Below are 17,198 nucleotides of genomic sequence, written 5' to 3'. Positions count from 1 at the left end.
TTACACTATTTTTGAATGAGAGAGTCTGAATTTCAGCCTAAAATATAAAACGAAGAATAGATTTGAGAATGAGATAAGGAACTCAGCCTTCTCACAAGTGTCTTTTCTGTCTACGCTGCTGGTTGGCTTCCAGATATAGTTTGGCTCTACCTCAGGCTCAAAGGGGTAGATCCTCACAACACTTTGAATCCTGGCAGTGTACATGTTTACATGTAGCCTATCCATCTAGATGCTTTTTATAGTTGGCAGAGTAAAATAGGCTTCTCTGGGGTGTGATTTGTCTTACTATGAGGTAGGCTATCACGTGCGGTGCTTTGGAGGTGTGTCATACTTTGGAGGTGTGTCATACTTTGGGACCCATTGCTTGCAGAGAAAGTTTGGCTATCCAGCCCAGATTTGCTCATCTATGTTCTGGGTGTCCAGAGTTGGTTCCCACTCTGTCCATGAAGAGTGGACACTCAGGAGGAACTGAGCATTGGGTATCTGATGGTGGACTGACTTGTATTTCCTCCATCTGTGTGGACTTGCCTGGAAGAGTGCTTGGTCTCTGCTTATCAGCACACTAGTGCAGTGAGAAGAACAAGGTTCTGCTCTGCTAAAGAACCCCAAAGCCAATGTCCATGCCCCAGTGGGCACTTGCGTGTTAGCGACGAGGTTGGTGTGTGCATCTGAACTGGGGAAGGGGCTCCTACCTAAACTTACCAACAATGTAGCTGACACCAAGGCAAGGAGCAAGCTGGAGTGCAGCTTGCTGCACTAGGATAAACAGTGGTGAGCAAGGAAAATCTGGGACAGCCCCTGCTCATGGTGCCAGGGCTACACTCCTGGCAGTGCCCAAGCCAGTGAGACTGAATCTTGCTGCAGCGAGATGGGTGAGGGTGTCTGCACAGGCTGCATACTGGGAGGTGTTGCATGTGTTCATGTGGCTGTACTGCCAAGTGACCGGGCACTCTGTGAAGCTCTGAGGGAGGTAGGTGGTTTCCGCCCACTAAAACTTGCCACCTCCGTTGAAAATATACAAAGGGATAGAGGACTGCCAGGAAATGAAGGGAGTGTCAAAACAAGGTGAACCTCTTCATGGAGTTATCCCCCCCTCTCTCTCCAGGTCGCTACCCACAGCAAAACAAAGGCACCTACATACCGATCCTGCTAGGTGATGTGCTGAAACCCGGTGAGTGGGGAGCCAAGATTACCCATATGGAGAACAACTCCATTCACCTGTCCATCATGTCCTCTGCCACCTGCATCATTGGGAAGTTTCGCCTGTACGTTGCTGTCTCGACTCCCTTTGGCATCCTCCGGACACGAAGAAACTCAGCAACTGACACTTACATCCTGTTCAATCCCTGGTGCCAGCGTAAGTACCGTATCAGAACCAACGGTTCAGACTTTCTGCTGCCAGGCTCATTGGTTTTTGGAAGGGGGTGGTCCAGGAAGGGGAGCTTGGTACCAAGGTGGTTGGAGACAAGCCAGTTTGTGTCTGGAAATTATATAGTAACTCTTCCAAGAGGCAAGTCTTTCAGGCTGGGGAATAGCCTTGTGTGAGCGGGGCTCCATGCTGCAGACCTGTGCCTGTGCTGTAGCTGCACTCTGCCGTTTTAAGAGGCCAGGCCTGCGTTTACCAGCTCGGGCAGTGTGATGATGCTCTGTTTCTCATAGTAAATATACCTCAAGACTTTGCTCGGACTTTAATAGGCATCAGCATGAGCCTCCTGCCTGCCTGTGTGTGCCTTAAACTGACAAGTCAATACAGGCATGTTTTTTTCCAGGATTTGGTGTGGGGCAGGATGTGGCAGCATCCCATACTCTGTTGAGTTACATCGCTGATTGCCACATTTAGGATTGAGCATCTGCAACCAAGAGCCTGCGGGAATTCAATGGGAGCTGCTCCTCCTGCACAGGTTGGATGCAGCCAACCTGCTGCAGCATCGCTGGTGGTGCCTTCCCACCACTACACGACATTTGCCCGTATAGCTTCCCCTTTAGTGGTGACTAATTACCAGCAACCCTGTCCTCTGTGAGGAACAGAACATTTTGCAAATGAGCCTTTTTTTATAATCCAGTGGGTTGAAGAACAATTTATTTTTTTTTAATCTCCCTGGATACTGGGTAAAATCAGCCCTTACACTAGCAGAATTGTTTTTTACCCAGTGAACTCCAAGTGTAGCTTTGAGGAGAGGGCAAGGAGGACTGGAGAGGTTTGGCTCAGCCTTCTGACAGGCTGTAGCACTGTGTCTCAGCTTCTGACACTTGTTAGGCTCCAAGTCTGGCATACATATTGCTATATATTTAGGTCACCAGCTAAGTTTAATATTATCCCATCACCCTTCCTTCATCTTTCAATGTTTTTACCAGAGTATTTACATCAAATAATCCCGTACCAAACAAGGGCCATCCTACTGAGTGACGAGTAAGTTTAGCGTTATTAATAGAGTCCATTATTCAGCTGCACTACTGTCAGTACATCGGATGATTTGTGCTGAATTCATTACTTGCCCCTGGTCCTAGGGAATATAAGCAATGATTAGCTTATGCATTATTTAGGAAGATATATGTTAATGCTGAGTAAAGCGGAGTTAGTTAAGTGGGAACAGGAGGGAAGGGCAGGGCCCAAGGTCCCGTGACACCGTGAGATACTTCTGAAAGCAGTGTAGAGGCAGATACCTCTTAGCAGCATGCTAAGAGTTTATTCTGGGAGAGGAGGGAGAGTGTTTAACAGAAAGAGAGGAATCATTGCCAAAGTTATGACCCACTGTGAGCAGACAAAACTTCTCAAGGTTTGTGAAGGCATCATCAGCCTGTCACAGCTCCAGGTAGGGAGGTGCAATTCTCCACCCCAAGGTAGAGCATCCCTTGGCTTTAGTCATGAGTGTCATAACAGCCAGTTTGTTAGCCAGCGTGGTGACTATGCAGTGGCTCAGTATCTCCTTGAAAGGGATAAACCCCCAATAAAAAGCTTCTTAAATTACCTCAGGTTGCCTCATGACTAGCATACAACCAGCAAGGGTTGCATACAGCCATAATGTGGAGAAAAAATATGATGTGGGGGGCTTGGCTGGCCCACTGTGGTGTGACTGGGACCACACAGGCTGATTCAAGGTGCTAGCCAAGGGGGTGGAAGGGGAAAATCAATCCCTTCTTCTCACCTCCTTCCCCGCCAGCTCTGTGTGCTGACTGGTCCACATCTGTTCATGGCACACGGGTGCTTTGCTCTCCTACACCCTCCCTCCCTCACACCTGAGCTGAATGGGGCCAAAAGCTAGCAAGATTAAAACCACAGCGTGGGAGCAAACCTGTAGGGAGCAAGACATGCAGCAGTTGCCTCCAGTGGCAGCCATGGGCAAAGCCGAGGGAAAAGCTCTGCTTCAGGAAAGCAGAAGAGAGTCTCTGGGCAGCAAGGGTGTGCTGCGTGCCCCCAGGCCCAGGGGAGGCAACTCAGGGTCACCCGTGGAGGACCGTGTTTTCATCTCCAGCTTACGTGTTCAGGTGTGTCTCAATGACTTCAGGTCCTGTCCCTTGCTGACTACTGTAGTTTTCATTTTCTGCATGTTTCATTTGGATTTGGATTTGGATTTATTCTCATTTCTTTCCTCCGCTTTTACTCCTAGGCGGTTTGGACTAATTGGCTCCTATATCTGCCTTTTCCCCCTTTCCTTGTGTTAGAAAACCAGGGACTGTTTCTCCACGCTTTATCCGCTGGCTGGAAAAGATTGTTCACTGGAATGACAAAAGGGTATAAAAACTCAGGCAGTTAAAGTGCAGAGAAAACAATAGCTTGAAAATCTCCTATACTTGTTTGCTGGGTTAATAGCAAAGCAGAAAACTCTGAGTGAAAAGCCTCATTAAAAAGAGAGAAGGCTGATGCCAGGAGTGAATGGGGATTGTTATAGCAGGGAGCAGAGTATGGGCTCTGTCAGTGTCTAGCGCAGCTTTCCGACTCATCATTTTGGAGAAACATCAATGTGTTGGTATGAGATTTTCTTTAAGACAGAGGCATTTGTGCCCTTTCTTATTACTTATGAACAAAACTGTAGTTCAGTTTTGACATATCTTCCCAGCCAGGGATGCGGGTTTTTTTCTGCTGTTTCAGAACAAGTTTGAATACTTTACTAGTCAAGCTACAGAGTACTTTGCTTCCAAAATTATCAGATGCTTTTATATGTCTTAATCCCCTTAGCTACATTTAAGGCTGATCACCAAGAATACTTTAAAGATGCAGATGCAGGGCCTGATCCTGCAAAATGATATACACCAGCCCCAAACATATGGGAATTCAGCAGGCTAGTGGATTGAGATTTCAGATACTCAGGTGAAATTTGCATTACTTAATAAGCAAGGTAAAGCCTGTGAGGAGAGTCAGCATCCTTTCTTCAGCCAGCTGACATAGCTGGGAAAAACAGATGTGTTTTTGGGCATGCAGAGCCCTCTTCAGTTCTGAAACAGAAGATACAAATGGCAAGTAGTTAAGGATGACTTCTTGGAGTTTAACTTAACTCTTAGCAGTATCAGACTACATGAAAGCTGAGAAGGGCTCCTTTGATCTGGATACTGTGAGCTCTTTCCAAGGAGGTGCTGAGTCCCAGCAACTTTCTGCTGTGGAACATTCAGTGCTTATCAGGAAAAGACCTTGCATTGACTTGTGTGGCTCTCTCACAGGTGGAAAGGCATAGTGTATCTGAGTAAGTTGCAGACTCTGTGGGCTGAGGTGTGCGTTTCGCTCACCCAAGCCTCCTGCAAAGAGCATTATATTTAAGAAATTAAATATATATTGCAACTTTATTGAGTTGCACATTTCTTCTGCTTAAATGTCCTAATACAGTTTGAAGATTAGTAACGTGGTTGACTTTGGACTCCTCTCACATGTTACCAGTCATCCAAATTTGGCCCAATAACATTTTCTTGTGTTTATAGCTAAATCTTAAATTTGATCTCTTGTATCATAGCTTCCATGTGGGTAAAATTCACACAGAGCTTCATCCTTCTGCTACATTAATGTAGGCAAGCACTAACAGTTGCAAGGCAGCACACTGATCTTGGTCCTGGGTGGAGTGGGTTTTGTAGGTAACTGTATTTAGCTCTTGCAGCTCTGTGTTTGCCACAGTGCTGCCCTCTTCCCAGCAAGGGCCCTGGGAGTTTTGTGGTTCTAGCAAGGCCCAGCCTTGCCCTCCTGGATTCCCACGGGAGTGCGTTGAAGGGAGGCTGGGTGCTCAGGGCAAGCCTGCTGCCTCCACCTCCACCCATCTGCTGGTGCGGCTGTGCTCACCGGTCACTGTCTGCATGAAGAAATAGTATTTCCAATTCCAGGCAGTTGCTGTGCTGGGGATGGGGTCCCCCCATACTGGCTAGGGTCCTCTCATGCTCATTCACCTTCCCAAATTGAAAGAGCTACACTGCACTCCTCATCTCTTTTACAAGGAGACTGTGTTCAGTGGGATTCCTCGTGTGCAGTACCGTCTTCACGTGACGTGTATTTTCACCTTATCCATCTTCAGAGCAGCATAGAGACTAATTTGCTTCTTTGTAGCATTGCTAGTGTCTTAGTAATTTCCCAGGATAAAAGAAGTGAGTAAAAAAACCCCTAAACTTCTAGAGAAAAAGAACAAACAAACCCAGCACATTTCCGTGGAATTCTTCTGTTTGTCAGATGTGAGCCTCTACTTGCACAAAATAATTAGGAGTTGTACTATGTAGAGCACGCTTAGCATCAAAGTAGTCACAAATGCCTTGTATTTTCTTCTAAACAGTCTCAAGGGTAGTGAAAGCTGTCAAAAATCAAAGCAGCAGGCTTCTCTGTGAAACGCAGAAGCCCTTTTTACTTTATCAAAACCCACAAATATTTTAAAATAATTGATGGAGAAGTTAATCAATTTTCATCTGATTTAGCAAAGATCATGCAATCTCAAAATAACACTAGCATCTCAATTGATACCAACCAGATCAATATTGATATTTTTAATCCCTGAAAAAAACCAACAGCTGTCAAGAAGGCATATGCACACACTCCACTGAATGCATAACTGTACAGAAGAAGGTGTGAGTTCTCCTTCTTTAAATGTGTTCTCTGTACCATTTGTATGGACATGCTTTAGTAAAATCCAAAGCTCGGTGGGAAAATACATATAATTGTTCAATCAGCAAATCAGGCAGATCCAGCCTAATGAAACAGAACCTACATGATCTGTAACATCTGCAACATTTTTAGTGGGATGTTATGCAGAACTTGTTTAGAGCTGGGAGCTGGACCTCAAAAAGTCATATAATGTGCAGTTTCATAAGTATGAGAGTCTCTGCCGGCATAAATGACTGCAGCTTTTTGATTCACTGTCAAGTTTTAATGCTCTCTTTCACCTGGTAGCCTTTGAATATGATAAACCCATGATCTTCCGCTTTGTGCCTGGGTGCAGGCTGACTAGGTCATGGGTAGTGACAAGCCTATAAAGAAACTTCTTGATGGCCCAGCCCTTAGAAGCTGGGTGAATACCACCACCCCACCAAATGCAAGAGTGGGTCTCAGACCTGCCCGCCTTAGGGAAAACCCGATAAAACCTGCTGCTTCTCCGTTTGCTCGGATTCGGACGTAGTCTGCAGAACCTGTACAGCAACCCTGTCAGAAGCATAATGGCAAGCACTGATCTCCTCAAATGCAATAAAGGCTTCTTACATCTAACACCTGCTTCCCTATCATTCCTTGCACACCAATGTGGAGGTCATTATGTTACGTATCTATGCATAATCCCTTCTGTATGTATAGAGATAGAGGTACAAATATATCTTCAGAGAAAACCAAACTTCCAGCAGGGTCAGGTGTATAGCTGAAGCCAGTGTGAGTTTTGCCATTGATTTTTTCAGGGGGCTCAGATTTTAGCTTATTTTCAGCCAAATTGCAGTTTTATGGGCAAATGAAGAAGCTTTTGAGGATGAGGTTTACAAGGAAGTACAAATCTGATTTGCATTTCAACAAAATACAACAAATCAATAGGCTTTTAAAAGTGAAATGATCCGCTAGTAATTTGTAGTGGGATGCTGAAGAAATCCACTACAGCAGTAGTGAGTGGGAGTTTTGTACTTGCCCGTATCAAACTATCAGAGGTTATCGCTTCCCTTTAATTTGCTATCTGGTACCACATTACTGATTTCCTCAAATTAATTAATTCCCATACTATTAATTGTTAAGCTGTATCTCTTAGTCTCAAAATACAAGCACTGGCACAGGAAAGAAATCCTCAACTATTCTAGTGTCACAGAATCACAACCTGCTTCATACTTACCTGTGAACGTCTGAATAGTCTCATGTCATTCAGAGTTATTTATGAATGTTAATAATGGGTTATATACATATGTGAATCATGTTTGCAGCGTGAGGGTCCATGCATATGCTCTTGACTCTTGATATAAGACCAATCTAGGGTATACCCTTTGTATATGTTTTGATAAAGATCTCTTCCAATTACTTCCAGTTTTCACTTGGGCACTTGCAATTCTCCTCATATTAGCTGGTCAGTCAAGCTACCTGGGGGAGGGATACTCCAGTCAATAACTTACGTACAGAAAAAGTAACCAAACCCTTCTGGTAATATGCTATAAAAACTGTATTCTATTTTTTTTTTTTAATGCACTACAGATTTTTCTTTAGATCTCTTGACTTGAGCTGTTTTCCATTAACATTAATAGGTTTGAAATTGTTCTTTGATCTGTTTGTACGGATGCAGAATTGCGTCATGGTGCTCCAACTTTTAAATTAGTGGTACACAGTAATCATAAAATTCTTGATAAGATGTGACATTTTAATCATACTTTACAGATCCTGAGAAAACAGGCAGGAGTTGTCAGCATTTTTGCATCTTGCATGCTTTTAAGTTGTGTATCATATTCCTAACTGGGGTCACTACCTCCTTATTCTTGCACTCTGTTGAAGCAAGTAATGCTTTGTTTGACGGAAGAGGGGTACTTTTCATCAAAGGTGACTGTATTATATGCTAAGATTTTTTATCTGTCTTATATGAAAACTAAGTGACTGTGTTAACATTTATTTTCGGTAAACTGATGCAGAGGATGCTGTGTATCTGGATGACGAAAAGGAAAGGGAAGAATACGTCCTGAATGATGTTGGTATTGTTTTCCATGGAAACATCAATGACATAAAATTAAGAAGCTGGAGTTACGGTCAGGTGAGTTATTTAGACCTTCTCTGGCTGCTCTCAGCAGGACAGCAAGTGAATTTAATTGACACCAGACTGTGGTTGAGACTGTGGGCTCTGGAGTGCATTATTGGTCTCTCCTTCAGAAAGACAACGGGCATAATTTTAAAATTGTATGAAGTGGGTATATGCCTAATCCAGAAAAGCAACGTTATATAGCTAACATTTAAAGATCTTGTTTTAGAGGCGTATTTCAGATACTAAGAGGCTGCCTGTTGAAAGTTATAATCATTAGCTGAGGTTTCCACAATGCAGCAGTATTTCTGCTGCTACGTTATTGCTGCTTCAGGATCAAACCGATTTGGTGAAAGAGTAGAGGGATTTTTTTTTTTCATTTTTCAGCAACAGGTTGTATTGCTTTTTGACTCCTCCTTTTAGTTCTAGCAACTTGATGGAAATTATTCTCATCTGCTTGGGGCGGGGGGGGGGCTTGTGTCAGCTTGTCACAGGTTTCCTATGGCAAACTGGGATTTTAATCCCAGAGTTTTAAATTTCCTTGCCACAATGACAAAGGGAGGGAACCTCTCCCTTTGCTGCCTGGACTTGACAACATCAGTCTCAGGTGGTCTCTTGCAGCCTGTGGGAAACACCCCCCGCCAAGCTGGTGTACGGTATTGGTGTGCTTTCAATAACATCAGACTCCTATTGCTTGCTTGTCTATTTTACCTCAGTCTGTTTGTAAGCACTAACCAGCCTGAAAATCCCCATGGGATGAAAGAGTTAAGGTGTTGTTTGAGAATAGGGAAAAGGCATTAATGAGCAGAATCAAAACGAGCAAAACTAACCCTAGCTGTCATTCAGAGGGGCTCCAAAGGAGTTATTGGACATGGTGAACTCTGCTCGTCTCACCTCCTGGATTTTCACAATAGCACGATTAAGAAAGTATTGAAGTATTTCCTTAATGTTATGGTGATGGATCCATTTGGTTTTCGTGGCACCTCCCTGGCACAGCCTCGCAGAAGGGGCCTTCTTGCTTTGCTTTCTTTCCCTCAGCTGAAGACAATCTCAAAGCTTGAGCTGGACGGATTGCCAGTGTACTTGCCCTGGAGAGCTCTTTGAACTCACATCTCTCTTGTTTCCTTATTTAAGGGTACAATTTCATCTTTTTTCCTGCGGCAGCACTGCCTTAGGGAGTTCCTGCCTCTGTGCCGTTCCTTTGGTTGTGTCAGCGCTGTTCTTTGCGGGGTCTGACTGTCATCCTGACGGAGATAAAAATAACCCTTAAATAAGGTGGTGGTAGGGAGCAATTCCATAAGCTGATGGTGCCTCTGATATAAGAGATGTGGAACCAGATCCTGAGGCCAAAGCTGGGTGTGCATTTAAGTTGACCAAAAATGCCCCCTCCTGGCCCTTCCTTCCCCCTGCAAGTGCTTGTGCAGCTGTGCAGTGAATCAGACTGGAGAGCTGATCTAGCTGAATAAGCATCTCCTTGATTTTTTACTTTTTTTCCCCTGGGCTATTTTTTGGGCTTGCTCTGTTCCTAGATTTGGGATTCACTCCGTGACAGATGTAAGGGGGAGGGAGAGAGGGGAATGAGTGGCTGGAGTTGGATAATGCTGCTTAAACCAGCTGCTGGATTTATGTCCTAAGATGCTAAATTTATGGCCTATGGTGGCTTGGCCTGAGGTGCTTATATTCTGCAAATCTAGTACCTTCCTGACACAAACACCAGCCTCCCTAGAGAAACTGCATTATTTATTTGGTTTTGCTAGGAGGTAGTTCTGTCTGGGGTGTTAAGGCTGTTCCATATCCCTTTGTCATGTACTTTCATTCCTGTGTTGTCTGAAATTGGAGGACCTGATTTCCACACTGTGCTGTGGTGCACTTTTTGCTATCACTTGCCCATGTGAAAACTGAGTGTGGCAGATGCATCTAAGGGGGCCCAAGCCAAGAGTTTTAATGGGATCAATCATTTTGTATGGGTGTAACAGACATCTCAAACTGCAAAGCAATGGAGAAACATTCTTCTTGTTCCCTCGCTTTCAGTGAGATGGAGGACGTAATGTTCCTGGTCTTACCCTGACAATTTCCAGCCACTAAAAACATGCATCTTCCTCATTTTCAGCAATCCTGGATGTTAAGAATAAGAGCATTGCTATGAATGAGTAAAAGTACTAGCAGCAAGGCCTATATTATGGGTATATCATACATGTATGCGTCTTGTATTTATGACATATAGCCCTATACAACAGTGTAAGTAAAAAACATAAGGCCACATACAGTCATAGAGGTGAAAGGTATATATGGTCATATACAAAAATACAGGTAGACTTGTGCATGGTAATGTTCTTAGGCTAAAATTTGCTTTGAACAATGACAGCTGTAAGCTTTAACTCAGGTTGTAAATTAAAAAGGAACATACAATTCAAAACTGGGTTACTAGTGGGAGATGATTCTCACAGCTGCTGTCTTTAATGAGCAGCATCAACATGAGAGGAGGAAAGGCAAGAAAAATGGACCGAGGAAGAAAAAACAACAGATCAGTTGAAACATGGCTGTAATGAATGAGGATGGAGGTGTTCCTTGTAACATTACTGTGATTCCTTTCTTCTAAGAAAGTGTAAATAGTGAGTCACTCAGAAAAGCCCACAGGGGATGCAGGTGAAATTTGGCTTTGGAAGAAATCTAGGCACATAGGAATTCTCTGGCTGAGAAATGTCAGAAATTGGATGCTATATTGGTCATTATACGTTGCTTTTTTTTGAGAAAAATAAAATAAAACAGGTGGGCATAGAGTTGTCTCATGTCCACATGTTGAGCTGCATTAGCTTTGCAGCCCCACTGTGCACGTGTAAGTTTACGGCAAGTGCATTTGGTCACATCAGACCACAGGCAACGTGAGATCACATCTGCCTGCAACTGACTGTGAGAAATACAGCCCTAATTCAACCAGTGCAAAAGGTGATACAGCCCCTCTTACTTTGATTTAAATGGAAGGTCATCTGTTAGAAACAGGTTAGCATGAGAGAGGACGCCCGCTGAAGGCCAGCCCGACTAAATGCATTGCTCTGTAACACAACGCACGTCTGTGTGCAGACAGAACCCCATTGCCTGTGTGTTTTCTCACACCTTGTTTTCCATCTGCAGTCTTTCCCAGGTGGCTCTGCCAAGGTTGCTTGGTCCTGAATTTGGTTTATCTTCATTTCAGCTTGCGTTGAGCAGGCAGTGCCTGTGCCTGGCCCAAGTTCTCTCACCTGTCCTGGCTGCCTGCCGCTGCTCGGGTTCGCCCGACATTTCAGGGGTGTTCAGCCTTACAAGTGCTATGTTTCTATTCCACTTCCTTCTAGATAGCATTTTCATGCCAAGAGTGAGAGCAGGAAACTGATTTAGTTTGATTTAATGTTTTTAAATCCCTGGATAGTGAAGAAGGGCAAAACTGGCTTTAGAGTTAAGGCTACTCTGCATCCTACACTACTGCAACAGCGTAACGCAGCTAGACTTCACAGCTGTCCTATCTCTTCTCCAGTTAATCCAGTTATTTCACAAGCATCCATGTCATTTTATAAATGCTAAGGTGGAAGGCAACAACCCTGATAGCAATTTCTTTCCTCTTTATTCTTCCTGTATATGCTGGCAAGATTGACAGTGTCTCATAAACTGTAGATGAGAAAGATTTAATTTGCAGGGTAAACTTCTTATTGATTTAACTCAGGTCTTAGGCACTGCTGATGACTTGAAGTGCAGAAAGCAGATTTTGATCCTGCTGAAAGTGACAAATCATTGGGCCAGACCAGAAGAAAAGTTAACTTGAAGCAGGAAGGAAGGCTGTGAGGGCCCTTAGTTTACATTCTCTGTTGTGAGGATTCTCCTTGGGAAGGAGGGTCTCTACAGCGCAGTCATTCACCTGAGATTATTTACATCACATACCAGTGGAGGGGACTGGAGAGTCTACCGTGCAATTATTCAGCTTCCCAGGGTTGATACAATATTAGGAGTAGGTCCCTGGGAAACACTGATCCCTCTTTCCCTATTTGCCCAAACACCATGAATTCAGTTTTGCTGATTATAAGGTGTTACTAGTGAACGTCTGCTCCAGAGAAAGTAATTCAATGCAAGTATGGGTGATGATGAGAGAGGTGTGCTGCCTTGGAGATGTTTGCTGAAAAGAATCCATACGGCGGTGGTACCCTGAGCAATGAGAGCCAGGCAGGCTCGAGGCAAAGGCAAAGAAAAGGACTTTCCTTGGCCAGGAAATGGCTGAGGGTGGTGAAACGTGGTGGTGCCTCCACTTTCTCGGCTTATGCCAGAGCTCAGCTGCTGCCTGGGATGTCACCCCCATCCCTCCCATCTTCCCTGCAGCATCAGCAGCAGTCTTGACTATTTGGGGCTTCCTTTTCAGCTCTCTAGCCTCACCTTTCCTTCCCCTCTGCCTCTCCCCAGGCTGCTGAAGCAGCAGCTTGGCCTGGGCTCTTGCTCACTTTCTTCAGGAGGCAAAACTCAGATCGCCTTTATCTGCCAAGGACCCCTAAGCCAGGCTGGAGCTGGAGACAGTTGCAAAATCAATCCAGCTCTAGTAGCAGCATGAGAGCAAAAATCGCGTTAGCGTGAATCATATCTTTAAGGATGCAAGCATTGAACATAAAGCCTAACACGGCAAGGGGACAAGGTCCGTGGAGTTTCTGTAACAGCCTTGAATGTTAATATAAGATTGTGTACCTAGAAGATATTTGTTTCATTAATGTGCATTTCCCTGTCTCCTACCGTTTTCCAGGGGACAGAGGTATTTTCCTTTGCTATGCAGTTTCTCTTAAGGAAAATGAAATACACCACAGGGCAAGTTCTGTGACAAATGGTTTCTGGTCTATTTAGGCACCTCTGCCCTCAATTCATTCTTGTGCTTGTTCATGCTGGATCGAAGAAACTGTACCTTTTCACTCTATTTTTGAAGATGACTACTTTAGGTCACTTGGTATTTTTGAAGTCTAAGTTTCGTAGACCAGGATTAATCTATATAATCTGCTTTTGGCTTGTCAATTTTAAACATATTTAAAAATTAATTTTAAAATGTGAGCGTCTTCAAATTAACTTTGGCAAACCATTTATTGTTCAGCTTCCCAGCATTGCATTGGCTGTGTCAGAGAGGTCCTGAAATTAACAGGTCTGGAATCTGTGAAGGACATGAAGTCCTTCGTGAGCAGACTAGCTTCTTGTAGTTATTATTATAATACCTTCTTATTTTATACTTGTTAGCACTTAAAATTTTATGTCCTGTCAGAAAGGCTGTGTTGTCATTTTAACCTTCTGGAAACCGGACTGAGATTGAATTTAAAATGACATTCTTTTCCCTCACAGGTTCCCACGTTTTTTTGCTATGCATGCGCGATTATTCTAGAAGAAAACTTGTATTTTTAAACACAGAACTTTGCCTTGACCAGCTAATTTTGAAGCTGATCAGCTATTATAACAATGAAAGATAACTTTTCCTTTGCTTTCCAGAATTAAAAGTGACTTAATTTTCCCTCTGTTTCCCCTTTTATTTTCTTTTATCTAGTTTGAAGAAAACATTCTGGATGCTTGCCTGTTCCTGATGGACAAGGCAGAACTGGAGCTCTCTGGGCGCGGAAACCCAATCAAAATCTGCCGTGTTGCTGCTGCAGTGGTATGTAATAGATGCCTAAGATGTGTCAGAAGCAACTCGTAAATCAAAGCCAGGCTGGTTTAACTGGCCCTCGTGCCCCGATGTGCTCACTCCAACAGGTGCCAGCTCAATTTTCCATTCTGACCTCTGGAGTCTGGCATTTTATTTCACTCCACTAAAGGTGAAATATTTATGTCGGCTCATCACCTTTTCCTGAGAATGGTACCTGACTGGTAGGAAAGCCACTTTTAGACATTGCACTCCAGACATGATAGCATTTCTTGTGACACTGTGCTCACTTTCTGGTAGCTGAGATCACTGAGAAAGCTATTTCTGCCATGGATGGTAAGGTGGCATGATGGGCGGAATTTGGGATGGGGAATTCAGAGACTTTATGTGGACTCCAGCACTAACCTCGAAGGATTCTTAAGACACTGCCATGGTGGATGTCACTGTGTCTGATTTTTAAGCCTGAGATGGCCTAGTCAAGCTGATGATATTTACATAAGATAGCTTGGCCCCAGAAGAAAGCACTGTGAGAGCTGTGCTCTTAAACATGGGGCCCACAAAACTTACTGTATCCAGAATGCAGGTTCCTAAAATAATCAGAAGCAAAGAATAAGGAGAAGGCTTCCCACATCTCCATTCTGTCCAGCTGCTAGGCACCAGGTGTCATGCTGTGGCTACAACAGCAGCCCCACCCCTGGTATGCAAGATGAAAGACTCATCCAGGGTGTGGAAGGCAGAGGCTGCATCCTCTCCTCTGCCTTATAGAGGTCTTGAACTGATGCTTTCTGCTTCCCAGAAGAATACCCTAGTCGTCGAGCTAGTGTCATTAGATGTTCTCCAAAGTCAGCTACTAAAATAGACTGTCTGCAAAACATGGCTGCTGGAGATGGATGATCCTTTAATCCACTTGTTACAGCATTTCTCAGGCTTTAAGAGAATGAGCTCTTTGTCTTAGATGACATTGAAATGGGATCTCCAGCCTCTCAGTGCCACATGCTGATTTTTGCATAACATCAAGTTAAATTGAATAGCTTCAGCAAGAAGGATTGAGAGCACCTCCACTTCTCTTTCTCTTTTAACTTTTTGGTTAGTTCTTTCACCCCAGACATTAGAAATATGGCTTCAGACCTTCAGATAGATGTAAGAATTGAACATGGTTCCCTCATCACTGGGCTAGTAAATGTAAAGGGTGTCTCGTGCAGGGACCCTGGAAGCCCTATGGGCAGAATAGCGCAAAGTTTATGAACCCAAAGGGGGCTTGGATATTACTTAGGTTTTGAGCCATTCAGTCATTTTAGGGAGGTGGAGAAGTTCACCATTGGAAATCCAGGAGTCAATGGACTTCAGGTCTAATCTGCAGGATTAGGCCATAGCTGGGTGGGAGTTTTGGCCGTCTGAAATCTGGCCTCAGTAAGAAGTGGCCAAGAGGTGTTGAAGTCCTGCCCATGTTCCTTACCCACATTCTTGCTCAAGATGTGATGTGGTAGAGCTGAGTTTGTCTGAGGACGTGCCCCATGCTGGGATCGTTCTGAGGCTTCCTGACATTGCAGAGCAGGTAGAGTCATCCCCTTCTTCATCTCTTTACAGCCAGAGGAGAGCCTGAAGATCAACCCACTGCCCTGTCCTTGAAGTGCCTCTTTTCTTGGCACGTTTCCCACGACAGTAAGATGGGCACAACCCCTTAACCCTTTGGTTATGACTCTGAATACTTATCTTTATTCAGTCCTAGGGTTCACAGGAAGTCGATTTTCTAATTATAAAACAGTAGTTAATCCAGCCAAAAGCTCTTAAATGAGAATTGTGATTTATTTGGCTGGCGTGTAGCTGTTCCACATTAGCATAATTAAAAGGTACAGAGCGAATGAGCTTTTTGCACAGCTTCAACTGGTTTGGTTCAAATTGCAGCTAGGAGATGTATTGCTCGTTAATGCCTATCAGTATAGCCATTAGTCAGCAAAACTCCTTGCTTTGTATAATCTTACCAGGGGAAAACTTATACAGCAAATTCCTTATTGTTTTCATGTGCGCTGGACCGAAGAAATTAGTTTCAACTCTAAAAATAACAGTGGACTGGTTCTCCTCTCAATCTGCCGTAAAACAGGAGTGATTTTATTAAAATCTCTGGGCTAATATGGACAAAAAAACCAGGCAATGTTAGGAAAGAATCCAGCTTAGTATTTCTGAGGCTTGTTTATTAGTGTATAACTGATCATGTTTATTATAAATACAAAGCAGTAAGCATGTTTAATGTTAATAAAACTTACTAAATTGGCAACATGGATACTCAGTGTGGTGATTTAATTTCACCATTATTTTTAAGTGTCTGACCTTCATTCAAAATTGTTCAGTGATGAAGAATCCATGGCCCTTAGCAAGATTGTTCTATTCATCTCCTACCTTCATAATTAAACATTTCTGTCTTACTTCTAGCCTAAACTTGGCTATATTCAGTATCTCCCATCCTATCTTTGCCTGCTGGGTTAAAGAGCTCTTTATTATTCAGTCTCTGACATCCCCAATGCTCGTTTCCTTTGTCTTTAGATCAACGCCAGGGATGATAATGGTGTGGTTGCTGGATCCTGGGACAATACGTACACTTACGGGGTTGCACCTTCAGCCTGGACGGGAAGCGTGGACATTCTCTTGGAGTATTACAGTTCTAAGCAACCAGTGCGATATGGCCAGTGCTGGGTCTTTGCTGGTGTCTTCAACACATGTAGGTATCAGTGAGCAAAGCTCCACCCTGCTATATGATTCTTGCATAGCAGAGAGAGCTTTTAGGTTAAACTAGCTAAAATACTTCCTGGCTCTGTGGTGTTCAGGAGTAAATACTAGAGATACTTAAAAATACATGGCTAAAATAGATGCTCTTTAAATAAACTTTTGGCATCTCCTTCAGTTCGGCTGCTTTTCCACACAAATCTATTAACTATTTATATGTTCAGTAAAATGTATTCAGTGACTCACAGAGGGTAAGTTTGGGAAGGAGAAAGTTAGTCTTTTGGCACACTCCATGTTTCTGTTAGGAAATCTGAGATGAACAGGGGGCTTCTTATGTAGACCTGCAACATGAAACTATTACCCAATATGGGATATGTGACGGTGTCTCTGCTCCAGAAAGGCTAAATCTCACCTACTGAGGATTGTTTCTAGCAAGACTGACGTGCACTGTCCCAGCACCAGTCTACTGAGCACTGTTAACATTTTCTATGGAGTTTGTGAGTGAGAACAATGAGGAAAATACTGGCCTGGTTTATGAATTGTCTAGTACTACAAGGTTAAGCCTAAACACACTTGCTCAAATTAGAGTTCCAATGTTGCAGCAAATGGGGTGTTACAAGTTATAAAACCTAGTAGGGAAAGCAGTGTTGGATTGGTCCCATTTTTTTACTGTCTAGCACTTCCTAACAGCA

General features: G+C 43.6%; 1 protein-coding gene across 4 annotated transcripts in view; it reads left to right on the top strand.

Moving 5' to 3' along the window:
* The window catches only part of F13A1 (coagulation factor XIII A chain), a 69,652-nt gene that overhangs the window by 25,698 nt on the left and 26,756 nt on the right, over positions 1-17,198 (top strand). For all 4 annotated transcript variants that reach the window (XM_072851373.1, XM_072851372.1, XM_072851374.1 and 1 more), the window contains exons 4-7: positions 1,106-1,357; positions 8,050-8,168; positions 13,690-13,797; positions 16,327-16,501. In XM_072851373.1, the coding sequence (XP_072707474.1) occupies positions 1,106-1,357; positions 8,050-8,168; positions 13,690-13,797; positions 16,327-16,501 (654 nt within the window). The remainder of the gene's footprint in view (positions 1-1,105; positions 1,358-8,049; positions 8,169-13,689; positions 13,798-16,326; positions 16,502-17,198) is intronic.

Source organism: Ciconia boyciana, chromosome 2 (assembly GCF_034638445.1).
Source record: "Ciconia boyciana chromosome 2, ASM3463844v1, whole genome shotgun sequence".
NCBI classification, from domain to species: domain Eukaryota; kingdom Metazoa; phylum Chordata; class Aves; order Ciconiiformes; family Ciconiidae; genus Ciconia; species Ciconia boyciana.
Note: the sequence above shows the minus strand (reverse complement) of the source record. Positions and strands in the feature narration are given on the sequence as shown.